Here is a 17692-nt window from a genome sequence, read left to right as displayed (position 1 = left end):
CACTCAGAAATTGCTCCTGGCAGGCTCAAGGGACCATATGGGATGCTGGAATTCGAACCTCTGCATCCTCATGTTTGCAAGGCAAATGCCTTACCTCCATGCTATCTCTCCGGCCCCAACTTTACAGTATTTTAAAAATAATTCATTTAGGGGCCGGAGAGATAGCATGGAGGTAAGGCATTTGCCTTTCATGCAGAAAGTCATTGGTTTGAATCCCGGCATCCCATATGGTCCCCGGAACCTGCCAGGAGCGATTTCTGAGCATGGAGCCAGGAGTAACCCCTGAGCACTGCCAGGTGTGACCTAAAAACCAATATAAATATATAAATTCATTTGGAATACTTTGTGGTGTCATTTTCCCCAAGAATTTGGCCTCAAATACAGTAGGGGAATTACAAAAAAGGGCAATAGATCTGTTCCTGATCCCTTATAACTCTCCCTAACAGAACCCTCCTGAAAAGAAGCACTCTTGAAATCTCTGTAAAAGTATCTTAAATCTTGGGACAATCACACAAGCTTATTGTAGATCAAAGGCTGTATTCTGGAAAACTAAATGAGGACAATTTTCTTTTTTTTCTTCAGTTTTTTTTTTTTGGGGGGGTGGAGGGGTCATAACTGGCAATGTTACTCCCAACTCTGCACTCAGAGTTACTCTTGGCAGTGATCATATGGGATGCAGAGGTTTAAATCTGGGTCAGGCACATGCAAGGCAAGCGCACGGCACAGACACTGTGTGACATCTCTAGCCCCAGATTTCTACTATAGAGTAAAATACCTTCTCAGACTGAAGAACTGAAGACTGTAAAAAGATTTGTCTTCCATCAGTCTGAGTTATCTTTCCAGACTAATTACCCCAGGCCCTCTGAGCTGTCTCTTCAGCCTAATAACACTTTACAAAGTTTTTCCAAGAGGCCAGAGCAATAGCATCATGGCACAGCAATAGCAAGACAGCACAACAGCCTTGCATGTGACCAACCCCGTTTCAATCCCTGGCATCTCATACAGTCTCCTGAGGACTGCTAGGAATAATTCCTGAGTGCAGAGCCAGGAGCAATCCCTGAGCACAGGCAGATATGCTGCCCCCCCCCAAAGTTGTTTCAAGGACAGAAAACTTATTTAGTAACACTTAACATATTCTGAAGTAAGATAATAAAAATTAATTACCTAATCAGGTAGCAACAGAAGAGTAAACTAAGGATGAAGACAAATATAGCTGTCCCAAAAACCACAATATATATGTTGAGAGGCAAATTCTGGAATCCGATGTTAGGCATCCTGAAGTTGTAATGTGGGAAATCCGAGCTCATGGATGAACTGCAGGGAGAGAAAAGAATGGGGGAAGGGAGGAGTTAGGCAATAAGACAAGGAAGCAAGATCTATAGGAAATGGAGATTTTCTACGACTAAACCCTCTTGGAAACAAACACACACATACAACAAATGTTACCATTCTTTTTTTTTTTTTTTTTTTTTTTAATTTGTTTGTGGGCCACACCCGGCAGTGCTCAGGTTATCCAGGCTCTGAGCTCAGAAATTATGCTTGGTGGGCTTGGGAGACAACATGAAGTGCTAGGGATCAAACCTGGGTCGGTAGTGTGCAAAGCCTAAGCCAGTGCCCTACCTGCTGTGCTATCACTCCGGCCCAAGAGTTAACATTCCTGTCATTTATTTATTATGTAAAAACAGGTGTACGATGTGCTTTGCTTTGCATGTGCAGGAGCCTGAGTTCGACCCTTGTACCACTGTATCTCCAGAGTACTGTTGGGGAGGTCCTGATGTTCCCCAGCACTGCAAGGCCTTAGTACAGCTCTGTATCTCCAGATCCTTGCGTGGTTGGCAGAGTATCACTGAGACACCATCCCTCAAGCAAAGATAGCAAGAATTTTTTTGGGGTGAGGGTTGAGCCACACCTGGTAATGCTCAAGGGTTATTCCTGGCTTAGTAAAGGAATTATTCATGGCAGAGCTCAGGACTGGGATGCTGGGGATTGAACCTAGGTATACTGCACGCAAGGCAAGAGTTCAAACCCCTGAGCTACATTTTTCCAGCCCCACCCAATCAAGTATTTACTATGTACCTGGACTTATTCTAGAAGCTAAAGTCTCATCTAACAAGTCTTTTAAGTTATATTCATTTACAGAGTGCACTGAAATAATGCCAGCAAACCAATAAACATTAGAAAATGTTCAATCTTATGATGGGCAAAAGGGCTACCAGAAAGACAGTACATGAGGGTAAGGTGTGTGTTATGGTTAGGGCTGATCCAGTTTCCACTCACGTATCACATGGTCCCTAACATTATTAAGTGTAGTCCTGAAGGGCCCTGAGGACCCATCAGGGTGTTCTGGAGTTCAGCACCACAGGGTCCTCTCAGTATACAACACTGGATGCTCACACCAAGTGGCTGCCCAGCTGGTCAAGAACTGCCAGGAATCTCTACTTGGGAGTACTTTCTCTCACCAATAAGTTTAAAAAAATGCAGAAACAGATGGAGAGAGCTTGGTGGTCTGGAGTGCGTGCTTTGCAAGCCTGATTCCATCCTTTGTACCACATAGTCTACCCCCAAGCACTTTTGGCAGGGACTCCCCCAAGTATTGAGCCAAGAATGCCCAGATATGCAAAAAAAAAATAAAGCGCAAATAAGAAAAGTTCTAAGAGGTTTTTTATTTTTATTTTTTTAGCCTGTTATAGTAGCAGTATGGTTACATGTTAGTAATTCATCCCTTCTAGATTCAACAGTTGAATGTTAGAAATAATATATCTTGGGGCCGGTGAGGTGGAACTAGAGGTAAGGTGTCTGCCTTGGAAGCGCCAGCCAAGGAAGGACCGAGGTTCAATCCTCCGGAGTCCCATATGGTCCCCCCAAGCCAGGGGCAATTTCTGAGTGCTTAGCCAGGAGTAACCCCTGAGCATCAAACGGGTGTGGCCCAAAAAACAAAAACAAACAAAACAAAAAGAAATAATATATCTCACAAGAAGGTAAATAACTACATAGTCATATGTTACAATATAAGGTCTTGAAATGTTCTTGATAAATTTTAATACAGAGAAAATTATATATGTGCTAAAATTAAGCAGGATATAAAAGATATAAAAATGTGATTCCAGGGGCCGGAGAGATAGCATGGAGGTAAGGCATTTGCCTCTTATGCAGGTTAGTGGTTTGAATCCCTGCATCCCATATGGTCCCCTGAGTCTGCCAGGAGCGATTTCTTAGCGTAGAGCCAGGAGTAACCCCTGAGCACTGCTGGGTGTGACCCAAAAGCCAAAAGCCAAAAAAAAAAAAAAAAAGTGATTCCAGTGTTATAAACAGCTGAAAAAAGGTATAGATTTTTATATATGTGCATATATGTACACAATATGTATGTGTATATATTGTTTTCTGACTACATGTCTTTTCGTGAGTTCATTTCTTTTCTTTTCTTTTCTTTTTTTTTTTTTTTTTTTGGCCATTCTAGCAGTTCTGAAGATTTACTCCTTGTTTTGTACTCAGGGATCACTTCTGATGGGGCTTTGGGGCCCATATATGGTACAGGGATCAAACCCCAGTATCTCCAGCCCCTATTTTTCTTATAAAAAAAAAAATAGCAGGGGCCGGAGAGATAGCACAGCGGTAGAGTGCTTTTGCAAGCAGCCGACCCAAATAAGAATCAGCAAAGGTAATTCGAATCCAGGTGTACCATATTGTCCCCTGTGCCTGCCAGGAGTGATTTCTGAGCAGATAGCCAGGAGTAACCCCTGAGCGCTGCTGGGTGTGCTCCCCCCTCCAAAGAAACCTAAAATACAAACAACAACAACAACAACAAAAATAAAACAAGAAAAAAAATAGCAAACACTGTTTGGGCCCAGGGATGTGGCTCAGCTACCTAAACTAGCTGAACTAACATGAGTTCGATTCATACAATGGCTCACAAGCCTGAGTGTGTTCCCAGTAGCTCTGCTATTTGAAATTCCAGGTGCCATAAAGAAGTGTGTAATCTCTGGGGCCGGGTAGGTGGTGCTGGAGGTAAGGTGTCTGCCTTGCAAGCGCTAGCCAAGGAAGGACCGCGGTTCGATCCCCCGGCGTCCCATATGGTCCCCCCAAGCCAGGGGCGATTTCTGAGCACATAGCCAGGAGTAACCCCTGAGCGTCAAACGGGTGTGGCCCAAAAACCAAAAAAAAAAAAAAAAAAAAGTGTGTAATCTCTCAAGCAATACAGCCAAGTGCATGAGGACCACAACTAAAATGTGCAGCCCCTGGTAAGCATCACAACCAAATGTAGTGCCCCCCCTACTCAATGCAGCAGGGAAGGAAAGGAGGAAAAACAACAATCTCCCTGGTCCCCATTCAGAATACTGTTGAAACACAAAAAACAAAAAAAATTTTTTGGTGATTTGTTTTGAAATACTGATCACTACACAATTAAAATTCCATGAATGGGGCAGAAGTGGTAGAACAGCAGTAGGACACTTGCCTTGCACGAGGCTGACCCAGGACAAACCTTGGTTTGATCTCCGGCACCCCATATAGTTCCCCAAGCCAGGAGCGATTTCTCAGCACATAGCCAGGAGTAACCCCTGGCGTCAACCGGGTGTGGCCCAAAAACCAAAACCAAAAACAAACAAAAAAAAATTCATGAATGGAGGTTGCACTCCATTCTTTATGGGATATGCTACTGTGATAAAAATTATTCACCAAAATTTCCTGCTAAAACTTCCATTGTCATTTTGACTTCTCTCAAAATGAAGAGTTGCTGCCAGATTACATACTGTAATATGAACTTCACGTAAGACTACTTCTGCCAAATCAAAACTAAGTAAAACCTACCAAATAAACAACAGATCCTATTTATATCAAGTACATTAAAAAAACGTGTTTAGGGGCCGAAGGTATAGCACAGCAATGGGGCATTTGCCTTACATGCAGAAGGACAGTGGTTTGAATCCCGCATCCCTTGATCCCCCAACCTGATGGGGGCGATTTCTGAGTGTAGAGCCAGGTGTAGCCCAAAAACAACAATAACAACAAAAAAAAAAACCAAGAAAAAAATGTGTTTACAGATGTCTGGTGTCCTGTTGATTCCTGAAACTTATAGTCTTCTTATTTTTATTCATAATGTTGAAAAACGTATACACAAGTAAACCGCTGCAAATAACAACCTTATTCCACAGAAACTTCTGGCTCTGTTCAGGAATAACCCTTGATGGTGTTGGGGATGGAACAAAGGTCAGCTGCATGCAAGGCAAGTACCTGTACTTGTACCCTCCTCTACTATCTCCCTAGCCCTCTGTAAATATTTTCACTCAAAAAGATCATTTGCTTTCTTCCTAAAATCCACTCTAGATTATTTATTTGTTTTGGGGTCACACCTGTCATGTTTAGGGGGACTTTATGGGATGCTGGGGGTCAAAGCTGGGTCAGCTGAATACAAGGCAAATGCCCTACCTGCTATACATTGCTCTACCCCTCTAAAATCAGATCTTGAAAAGACAGAGGTAATTATAGGAATATTTAACCAAATATATCTAGTATATATGTAATTAAGAAAATTAGTTTCAGGGGCCAGAGTGATAGTACAGTGAGTAGGGTACTTGCCATGCATGTGGCTGAACCAGGTTCTATCTCTAGAACTCATATAGTTAGTTCCCTGAGCTCCACCAGGAACGATCTCTCAGTGAAGAGCCAGGAATAAGCCCTGAGTACCTCCAGGTGTGGGAAAATAAAATAACAGCACACACTACTCAGCTCTGCACTTTCACATTACTGACAAAACCTCAGTGGACACCCTTGTGGCAGTTAAGATCTAGATGATGATCCCTCTCACCCGACAGAGGATTAAAAAGCTCTCATTTTAAGAAACAAAAGATCAAACAGCTATGCTTGAAAAGATGGAGAGGGGAAAAAAAAGTGGGACAGTGGAAAATTTAGGAGCAGTTTGCTGTAACTCTGGACGCTGTTGATCTATTAACATCTGGGAATACTTGACCTACCTATTTTGCCTCAATTTCTCACCTTCCAAATGGGATTAATGAAGTACGTGAAAAATCAGAGTTTGGACAAAAATAGTAAATATGCCCATGTATGTGTGTGCAAGGCATATATCTGTGGATATTTTGGTGGAGGTGAGAAGTAGGAAACAAAAGTAGTAAATAACATAAAAGAACCCCTGATGCAGATCAGGAGAGGATTCTGCAAAAGTTAACTGCCCCTTTCTTAGGGAGTTCCTGTGCACACACTGCATAACTTTAAGTTTACTGACTTGCTTTATGTCAACTAACCTGGGCAGCCAGGGGCAGGGAATCCCATCCAGAGGGAAGGAGCCATTAGTACAGGTTAGTAGTGTGAGAACAGTCCTTCAGGGATTTCTACACTTGTCGGCACCACCCAGGAATGCTTGGGGGGAATTCTCATGCATACACCTGTTATTAGAGGTGGCACTGTCATCAGAGGGAAGAGACACCTGCCTCTGTATTCCTGGGGGCTGACTGTTGATGTTCTCCTGTTTGAGTCCTCAATACCTATCCAGGGGGTGGGAGCTAGTTGAAAGTATTTGACGTGAAATACATTTTGGCAATTTTCCCCTTTTTTCTGGTGGATTAAATGATTTGGCTACAATTCATATAGTTGTAGCCCAGTTGTTTAAATAGATGATATATTACTATCATTCTTTTTTTTTTACTTATAAGTCTTTTATTTTATTTTTAATTATGTGAATAATGATGCAAAGAAAGAGGACAAGGTAAAGTTACAGTGGAAGGACAATCACCCAAAAACAGAGTTCAAGATTCATTCTTGATCTAGTAATATGCTAGTTTTATTCTATTTTCATCATATCTTTTTATTTTTAATTTATTTATTTATTTTTGGTTTTTGGATCATACCCAGCAGTGCTCAGGGGTTACTCCTGGCTCTACACTCAGAAATCACTCCTGGCAGGCTCGGGAGACAATATGGGATGCCAGGATTCGAACTACCATCCTTCTGCATGCAAGACAAATGCCTTACCACCATGCTATCTCTCGGCCCCCATGGTATCTTTTTTAACATGAGTATTAATAACTATTTTAAAAGATTTTGGATCATACTTGGCAGTGCTCAGGGAACAATGGGGTGCTGGGGATAGAAAATGGGTCTTAATAATCTTTTAAAGTAAAATAATTTTGTATCTACAACCAGGACATAAAAACATTCATTCTGGGGCTGGAGTGATAACACAGTGGGTAAGGCATTTGCATTGTACACGTCTGACCCAGGTTTAATCTCCGGCATTCAGTATGCTTCCTGAGCCTGCCAGGAATGATTTTTGAGTGCAGAGGCAGGAGTAACCCCTGAGTGTAGCAGGTTGTGGCTCAAAACAAACAAACAAAATCATTCAAAAGGATATATGTATATTATTATTCATTGCTAAACTAAGTACAATAGCTAAGATATGGAATCAATCTAAGTGTCCAATATATATTTGTGATGGAATACTATGAAACTGCAAGGAACAATGATATCAAGTAATTTGCTGCAACCTGGTTAGAACTGGAAGATATCATGTTGAGTGAAGTAAGCCAGAAAACATGAGACCTAAGCTGCAACCACCAAACTTTGTAATGTGTCAAGTTAGCAGGTTGGGGTGGGGTGGGTGAAGAGGTGGGGGATGATGGAAACAATGGTTATGGGAGTGGACATTGGTGGTCAATAATCTTGGGGTTGGGAATAAATGGGGCACATGGCTGCCAATTACCCAACCTGGGTTCAATTCTTGGCACTGAGTGGTCCCCTGAACATTGTTAGGTGTAGCCATGAGACCAGGAGCAGCAAATCTTCAGGCCCTTGCATTAATTAATGGCCAAAATGGCTGAGGATTGCTGGTGAGGACCCTAGGATACCACTTGGGAAGTGCAGTCTCTGCCACAAATAAAGGAAGCTTATCTTAAAAAAGAGCCCGACACTGTCATCATGCTAGTAATAATTACTCTTTGCTATTTAGGGATAGCACATATAAATTGCTTAAGTGACTACTTCTTGTGGGAGAAAAGGGGAGAAAACAGAATATACAATATCTGTCTTGATATTTCTGATTTGACTGACAGAAAAACCTTGTTCTCCCCCTTATGTAATTAACAGTACCTGAATTCTACAGATTCAGTATAAAATCACAAAATCAAACTTATTAAAAAGACAAAAAATGAAATATATGATTATTTTTCAGTAATAGAAGTTTTCATCAATTAGAGACATAAAAGCATAAGATCTGGCCCCACAGGGACCCTGAATGTCATTTAATACACGTAGCCACAAGGCTCTGCCAATTTTCTTCATGTGTGTTTGGTGGCCACATTCTTTCATTTTCCTTCATCCCCTATTTTAAAAAGTGTTCCTTGCCCAGTGCTTTCTTGTAATTCTCATAGACTCAGCCTAGATTTATTTATTATTTGGGGGGAGTGTTCCCAAGTGGTGTTCAGGGGTCTTCAAGGCTGCGCCTGGCAAAAGACCCATGTGGTGTTGGATAATGAAACAGGGTCAGCAGCTTGCAAATGATGTCTTAATCCCTTACTATTTCCAGTCCCATCAGCCATCATTTTGGGGGTGAGAGAGTTGGAGCTACAACTCACTCCTGTCAGTGCCAGGTATCAAACCAGGTCAGCAGGATGCAAAGCAAGAGTCTTAACCCCCATGGGTAAAAGGAGGCTTTTGAGATAGTTCCCATTTGTATCTGTGTTCTCTCTGCCTGCCTGGGGTGTGTGTGTGTGTTTGTTTGGTTCTAAATATATGGGAGGCAGAATTGCTGGAGGGAGAGCTTGCAGTTCCACATGTGGAGCTGCTGGCTTGTGGGTGAACAGCTTGTAGTTTGAGTTTCTTGCCTCTTATAACCTTCATATCTGTGTGGATTTATTGTGGACTAGTACAACTGGAACAGCATCTCCTATCCTCTCTAGGTAAGGGAATTGAGATTCCTATTTCCCCCTTGGGGAATGTGGAACAATCAATTCATCCCATTACAACAGACCTCTACCATGCTTCGAGAATGAAGATGGTAGCTCCAGTGACCCGAAAAGTACCAACCACCTATTTAGCCTCCCAATAAGGACTTTAGGGAAGAAACATGGAAGATGTTCCGAGAACTCAAAGAAAGCATGGAACAAACTGAACATGCCACAAATAAGAATTAAGAGAATCTGACAGTAGAAATAAGAAAACTTCAAACTGAAATAACAGGGCTGAAAAACTTGGTAGGTGAAATGAAAACCTCACTGGAACGCCTATCCAACAGAGTTAACAGTGGCTGAAGACAGAATCAGTGAGCTGTAAAAAGAGATGCACAACAATATCATACAACAGAAGAGGTTGGAAAAGAGCCTCAAAACAAACGATCAGACAATGGAAAATATTCCTCAAAGACTGTAAATAGACAAAAATAGAAGTCTTTGATAAACTCAACAGAAACAACATAAGAATCATTGAAGTCCCAGAGACACAGGAAGATCCCTATGAAGTATCAACAACATCATTTGCAGAGAAACTCCCAGAGCTAAAGAGTGCATGTAACCAAATACCACATGCCTGAAGAATATCAGCCAAAACAGATCCAAAGAAAAGCACCCCAAGACACATCTTAGTCACAATGACAAACCCCACTGATAGGGATGGAAAACTGAAAGCAGCAAAATAAAAAAAATTACATTCAAAGGAGCATCCCTAAGATTTACCTAAGATTTGTGATAAGAAACCTTGAAGGCCCAAAGGCAGTGGTGGGATATATCATAAAACTCAATGAAATTAATACATCGCCAAGAGTACTTCAACCAGCCAGACTTATGCTCAGGTTTGAAGAAACGATACACAGCCTCACGAATAATCAACAGTTTAGAAATTTTAAAGACTTAAAACCAGCCTTCACGGATGAACTGACAGATTTACTTTAAGATAAGACAGACCACAAGACACACCAAACTCCTACTAAAAGATGACACTAAATCCCATGACAATCATCTTTCTCGATATCAATGAACTAAATGCACAAGAGACAGAGTGGCAAAATAGATAAAAAAAAAAACAAACAACTGAAAGAATCCCACGTTCTGCTGTCTACAAGAAACATCTGAATTGTTAGAACAAACATAGACTCAAACTGAAAGGTTGGAAGACAATCATTCAAGCAAACAACTCTCTTAAAAAGGCCAGATTAGGGGCCGGAGAGATAGCATGGACGTAAGGCGTTTGCCTTTCATGCAGAAAGTCATTGGTTCGAATACCGGCATCCCATATGGTCCCCCGAGCCTGCGAGGAGCGATTTCTGAGTGTGGAGCCAGAAGTAACCCCTGAGAGCCGCCGGGTGTGACCCAAAAACCAAAAACCAAAACAAAACAAAAAGGCTGGAATAGCCATCTTAATTTTAGATGACACAGACTTTAGACTTAAAGAAGTTATAAAAGATAAGGATGGACATTTCTTAATAATTAAGGGATATGTACTACGGGAAGAAATCACACTCCTAAACATATACAAACCCAATGAGGGACCAGCAAAATATTGAAAACAACTGCTGACAATCTTGAAGGGAGATATCAATAACAATACAATAATAGTGGAAAACTTCAGCAAAATATTTAAAACAACTGTTGACAAGCTTGAAGGAATATATCAATAACAACACAATAATAGTGAAAAATCTCAACACTGCCTTTTCACCACTTGATATGTCAACCAGGCTGAAACCTAATGAGAATATACTAGTACTGAAAGGAGCTATGGAAGAATATATACACATATATATACTATATATATATATATAGTGTTCTCCATCCCCAGATACATTCCCCAATGCACATGGGTCATTCTCCAAAATATACCACATGCTAGCCCATAAAATATACTTCCATAAAATCAAGAGATCAAGAGTATAGCAATTGTACGAATTATCTTCTCAGGTCATAATGCTCTGAAATTAGAAGTGAATAATAACAAGCAGACACAAAGAAAAAATTTTAACACCTGGAAATTAAAAGCTCACTACTGAACAACCAGTGGGTGAGAGACGAAATCAAAGAGGAAATCAAAAGATTCCTGGAAACAAACAAGAACGAAGACACAAATTGTCAGAATGTATGAGACACAGCTAAAGCTGTACTAAGAAGAAATTTTATAGTTTTGCAAGCATTCATCAGAAAGGAAGAAGGGGCCTACATAAATAACTGAATGGCACAACTTGAAGCGTGATCAACAAAATGAATTAAAAAAAAAATTATTCCTAACGGTGGCTCAGGGGACCATATGCTGGGGATTGAACCGGGATCAATTGCATGCAGGGCAAATGACCTACCAGTTGTACTACTGCTCCAGCCATGCTTTACACCTTTTAAATTGAGGCATTTACCCTGAAGAAGGAAAACCACAGAGTACACCAAGCCATGAGGCTTGATAAAGCACCTTGATAAAACTTGGTAAAGTATACTTGATAAAGCTTACTCTTCCTGGTTATCAGTATTTGCTGGGAGAATGTGTAGGTCATGTCCAGCATTCCAAACTGCACTTTAGTCAGGTTCCAACAATGCTCTGTGGTAACAAAAGGGATAAAAAAGAGAACAAAAATTTTTTTGGGTCACACCCGGCAGCACTCAGGCGTTACTTCTGGCTCTACGCTCAGAAATCGCTCCTGGCAGGTGTGGGGGACCATATGGTATGCCAGAATTTGAACCTCCATCCTTCTGCATGCAAGGCAAATGCCTTACTTTCATGCTATCTCTCCAGCCCCAATGTCTCTTTTTTTGTTTTGTTTTGTTTTTTGTTTTTTTGGGTCATACCTGGCAGCGCTCAGGGGTTACTCCTGGCTCTATGCTCAGAAATCACTCCTGGCAGGCTCAAGAGACCATATGGGATGCTGGGATTCGAACCTCCATCCTTTTGCATGCAAGGCAAATGCCTTACTTCCATGCCATCTCTCTGGCAAGAACAAAATTTTGGAGAAGAGAAGTAATCTTTTTTTTGGGGGGGGGGGTCCACACCCAGTGGAGCTCAGGGACTACTCCTGGCTCTTTGTTCAGAAATCACTCCTGGCAGGCTCAGGGGACCATCTGAGATGCTGGGATTTGAACCACCATCTGTCCTGGGTTGGCTGCAAGCAAGGTAAACGCCCTACCGCTATGCTATCTCTCTGGCCTGGGAAGTAATCTTATCCAACATTTTCCACAACAGAATTCTGTCTATGTCTGGAATTCTCCCAGAAAATAAAAATGACTGTCTTTCTTTCTTACAACTTTCTCAAGTACTAGCTATGGAATTAATATTGTATACTGCCTTACATTATGAGATCCAGAAACTACCTTTTTAAAATTATGTGCATATGGAGGGATCTACTGAGGCTTTTCAAAAGCAAAGTTGGGAAATACATAGTTGGAACTGGTTAATTTGGGAATTTCTCATGTCAAGCTTATTCTGAAAAGTTTTATTTATTTTATTTATTTATTTATTTTGGTTTTTGGATCACACCTGGCAGCGCTCAGGGTTACTACTGGCTCTATGTTCAGAAATCGCCCCTGGAAGGCTTGGGTGACCATATGGGATGCTGGGATTCGAACCACCGTCCTTCTGCACGCAAGGCAAATGCCTTATCTCCATGCTATCTCTCCAGCCCCCCAAAAGTTTTATTTTTAATTAGTTCTATTAAGAAAGAAAATGTAAAAAAAAAAAGAAAGAAAGAAAAGAAAAGAAAGTAAAAAGAAAGAAAGAAAGAAAATGTGATTTGGGGCTGGAGAGATAGCATGGAGGTAAAGCGTTTGCCTTGCATGCAGAAGGTTGGTGGTTCAAATCCTGGTATCCCATATGGTCTCCTGAGTCTGCCAGGAGCGATTTCTGAGCATAGAGCCAGGAGTAACCCCTGAGCACTGCCGGGTGTGACCCAAAATCCAAAAAAAAAAAAAAAAAAAAAAAGAAAGAAAGAAAGAAAGAAAGAAAGAAAGAAAGAAAGAAAGAGAAAAAAAGAAGAAAGAAAGAAAAAAAGAGAAAAAGAAAGAAGAAAAGAAAGAAAGAAAGAGAAAGAAAGAAAGAAAAAAGAAAGAAAGAAAGAAAAGAAAGAAGAGAGAAAGAAGAAGAAAGAAAGAAAGAAAGAAAGAAAGAAAGAAAGAAAGAAAGAAAGAAAGAAGAAAGAAAAGAAAGAAAAAGAAAGAAAAAAGAAAGAAAGAAAAGAAAGAAAAAGAAAGAAAGAAAGAAAGAAAGAAGAAAGAAAAAGAGAAGAGAAAGAAAGAAAGAAAGAAAATGTGATGTATCAAAGTCTTTTCCAATTATCGAAGGTGTAAATTAAATATTTGCTGTCTTATTGTGCTCTTTTTTGGGGGGTGTTTTTCTGAGGGGTGCCACATCGGGTAACACTCAGGGGCTACTCCTGACTATGTGCTCAGAAATTGCTCCTGGCTTGGAGGACCATATGGGACGCTGGGGGATGGAACTGTGGTCTGTCCTAGGTTAGCGTGGGCGAGGCAGATGCCTTACCTCTTGCACCACCGCTCCAGCCCCTTATTGTGTTTTTTATTTCATCTACATTGAAAATTCCAGAATAACAGGATCTGTGGTAATCTATCACCATTCTCAACATCTATATGATATGCTCATGAGATATTAAATAAGAGGATAATAGTGATTTACGCTTACTATGAATGTACATACTTAATAAGCTTTCCTTTACTCAAAACCTCATTTTCTATCTCATGTTGTTCAAAATGCCAATTTCTTGAACTTTGACAAATGTCTTCCTTTAAAGGATATCTAGAAGTTTTACTTTCCAATATTCTCTTGCCCTTTCTAATTTATTAGCTTTACTTAGACATTTACCACAGAATTTATTTTAGATGATTCTTATTTAAAATGTACAGTGATTTATAGTATACTCAAAGTTGTGTGATAACCATCCAATTTCAGATCATCTTTATCATTCTAGAAGGAAAGCAATTTTGTTAGCCATCTAAAGCAACTAAAAAAAAAAAATCACTGTTTCTGAAAAGCTGCCTTTTCGAATCATTTTATGTCAGTGGAATCATACCCTATGTGGTCTTCCATACCTAGCTTCTTTCATTTCATATACTGTCTTTTTTTATTTTCTTTCCATGCTATGGTACCACACATGCAAGGAAAGCACTCTATTGTTGAGCTATTTCATCTCAGCCCCTTTACCAGCATACCATTGTCAAAAATTTTTGATAACTCCTCTTTTCAACCCTAAATTTAGAAAGACTCTCTGAGATCAGAAAAAGCTAAAACAAACTGGCCCGAGGCTAATTAGTAGACACACAACTTCTGTCTGAGAGAAGCTATTACATCACAATTTATTTACTTTGACCTTGCCAAAGTAGAAACAAACACTTTTGCATTGATCAAATCCCTAAGCCCATGACTCTAAATAACAGCCAAGGGAAAACCTCTAACCTTCATGTTCTTCATTACCACACTAAAAACATACTCCCATGTAATGTTTTCTTGCCATTGTTGGTACATGCAACACACTGTTTCTCAATGGCTCATGCTGGCCTTTCTCCCTCATGTATGACTTTTTTGAAAAAGTATATGCATAAGCTGTGATGTCACTCTATCTCATGGACTTAAAATCAGATCCTAACTGTCCTCTGTTAGAAGCGTTTTCCAGTCCAGGCTGGTAGACATCCTTTCCAACTTCAATCATTTCCTTTGCCAATAAAAAGAGCCTCTTTATTGTAATAATGCCCAGAGATGAGGGCCAGGTGGACCAGCTCACAATATGAAGCTCACCACAAAGAGTGGTGAGTGAAGTTAGAGAAATAACTATACTAACAACTATCATGACAATGTTAATGAGTCAGAGAAGTAGAATACCTGTCTTGAGTACAGGCAGGGGGTGGGGGAGGAGGGAGATGGTGGTGATGTTGCACTGGTGAAGGGGGGTGTTCTTTTTATGACTGAAACCTAACTACAATCATGTTTGTAATAATGGTGTATAAATAAAGATAACATTTAAAATAAAAATAAATTAGGCCCATAAAAACATATTTTATACTTAAGTGGGAATATTGGCTTTAGTTAGAAACTGTAGGGCCAGAGAGATAATACAGCAAGAAAAGCACTTGACTTGCACACAGCAAATACAGGTTTGATACTTGGCATCCCATACGGTCCCCTAAGTGTGCCAGGAGTCATTCCTTAGCCAGGAGAAATCCCTAAGCATCTCTAAGTGTAGCCCCAAACCTAAGAAAATAAAAGAAAAATACTGTATTATAAAAAAAAAAATTAGTTCCTCTTTACCATTCAGTTATCACTGTGCTTTTTTCTGAGGATGACATCATCTTTAAGGCTTAGCTTACGATCATGGTAGTACAACATTTGTTACTTTTTTACAAATAACATCCTATATAATGGACAAACTACATGTTATTCATTTATAAGTTAATGTACATTTGGACAGTCCACTTTGGGGATATTATGAATAATGTCACTAAGAACATCTAATTGATATGCTTTTACTTTCCAGTAGAGTGGACTTGCGGGGTTATATGGTAGTCTTATTGGGAAACAGCCAAACTGTTGCCTAAATTGGGCACGAACTTTTTTTTGTTTTGTTTTTGGGCCACACCTAGTGACACTCAGGGGTTACTCCTGGCTATGCGCTCAGAAATCACTCCTGGCTTGGGGGACCATATGGAACGCTGGGGGGATCAAACCGTGGTCCATCCTAGGTTAGCGCATGCAAGGCAGATAACCCTACTTCTTGCACCACTGCTCCAGCCCCTGGGCACGGACTTTTACAATCCAAACTGTAAAACTGAAGTGGACAAGGATCCTCTGTCTCCTATCCAAAGTCAAAACTACCAATATTTTAGATTTTAATTATCCTATTGAGTGTGGAATGCCATCTCACTGTGGTTTTCTTTCTTTGGTTGCTCAGGGGTTGCTCCTGGCTCTCAGCTTGGGGGAGTGGGGTGTGTGCTTAAGGATAATGTGGTGCTGGAGACTGAATATGGGCCTCCCACACACAAAGCATGTGTTCAGTCAATCAAATTATTTCTCCAGTCTAATGTGCTTTTTCTCTTTTTTTGGGAGAGTCACACCTTGTCCCATACCGTATTTCTTGTCCCACACAGGGCTTGCTCCTGGTTCTATGCACAGAGATCACTCCTGGTAGGCTCAGGGGACTGGGTGAAGTGCAAGGGACCAATTCTGGGTCAGCCATGTACAAGACAAGCACCCTACTCACAGTACTATCTCCCTATCCCCTTTACTTTATTTTTGCACACCTGGCAGTGCTCAGAGGTTCTTCTGGTGCTGCATTCAGGACTCACTCCTGGAAGTGCTCAGAGGGATCATATGGGATGCCAGAGATCAAATCCAGGTCAGCCGTATACAAGACAAGTGCCTTACCAACTATACTTTTTTTTTGGCCTCCCTTTGAATTTTCTTATGTCCAACAATGCTGAACATATTGACCATTTGTATATAATATTTGGTAAAATAAATATCTAAACAAATTTTTGCCCAATTTTAATTAGGTTACTTCTTTTCTTATCCAACACACTATTGGACACAAATACTTGAAAAAGAAAAAAACTTTATAATGAAGGCTGCACCCAGTGGTGCTGGTAAGGTTAGAGCCACCATGTTCGTTTGGCTCAGCGGTCTGGGTCTGGCAGAGAGGGACTCAGGAGAAGGGCAGTATCACACTCACTGGTGCTTGGGGAAGGAGAGTGCATGCGGTGTTAGGATAGAAGGCAAGTTCTCAAAACACCAACAATGTGCTTTACCAAGTGCACTATCTCCCTGGTCCCATGATACATCCATTTTATCAGAGTTTCAAGATCTTTTTTTTTTTTGGGGGGGGGGCACACCCATTTGACGCTCAGGGGTTCCTCCTGGCTATGTGCTCAGAAATCACCCCTGGCTTGGGGGGACCATATGGGACACCGGGGGATCAAACCGCGTGGTCCGTCCTATGCTAGCGCTTGCAAGGCAGACACCTTACCTCTAGTGCCACCTCGCCGGCCCCTCAAGATCTTTTTAATTCAAGAAAAGTAACTTGTGAAGAGTTGCCAGAAACACCTTAGATTCATTATGCGTCCAAAGATCATTTAGCGCTGTCCAATTTTTCATGGCCTCATCCCCATAGTTATGACACTTCATAACTATGGGTGGTGACCCACAGATTGGAAAGCTAGGGAGAAGCTAGAGTAGACAGTACAGCGGGTAGGGCATTTGCCTTGCATGCAGCCTATCAAGGTTCAATCCTTGGCATCCCATATGGTACCCCTGATGAGCACCACCAGGAGTAACCTCTGACTATTGTGAGATGTGACACAAAAAATTAATAAAAAGGAAGAGGTGCCCCACCATTGGTCCTGATCTCCCTGTCTTTCGTCCCATCTCAGGTTTGTCTGCAGAGAAAGGGACCAAATTGAATATATTTCTATTTATCTCAGTTATTTCCAGGCAGAATGGACCTAACACTTCTTTCTCTTAGAAAATATACAACTCAATATTCAGCTGAATCAACCAATGATTAGTTGACTACATATATATATATATATATATATATATATTTTTTTTTTTTGTGGTTTTTGGGTCACACCCGGCAGTGCTCAGGGGTTATTCCTGGCTCCATGCTCAGAAATTGCTCCTGGCAGGCACGGAGGACCATATGGGACGCCGGGATTCAAACCGATGACCTTCTGCATGAAAAGCAAATGCCTTACCTCCATGCTATCTCTCTGGC

At 40.9% G+C, this 17692-nt stretch overlaps 1 protein-coding gene across 1 annotated transcript in view; it reads right to left on the bottom strand.

The window, feature by feature from the left end:
• Nucleotides 1–1307, bottom strand: part of RNF24 (ring finger protein 24) — a 35467-nt gene extending 34160 nt beyond the window's left edge. Inside the window, exon 1 of the mRNA XM_049779410.1 lies at nucleotides 1165–1307. Coding sequence (XP_049635367.1) covers nucleotides 1165–1307 — 143 coding nt within the window. The remainder of the gene's footprint in view (nucleotides 1–1164) is intronic.
• Between the last annotated feature and the right edge of the window lie 16385 nt (nucleotides 1308–17692).

This window comes from Suncus etruscus, chromosome 9, assembly GCF_024139225.1.
Source record: "Suncus etruscus isolate mSunEtr1 chromosome 9, mSunEtr1.pri.cur, whole genome shotgun sequence".
NCBI lineage: Eukaryota > Metazoa > Chordata > Mammalia > Eulipotyphla > Soricidae > Suncus > Suncus etruscus.
The sequence above is the reverse complement of the archived record's forward strand: the minus strand, read 5'-3'. Positions and strand labels throughout refer to the sequence as shown.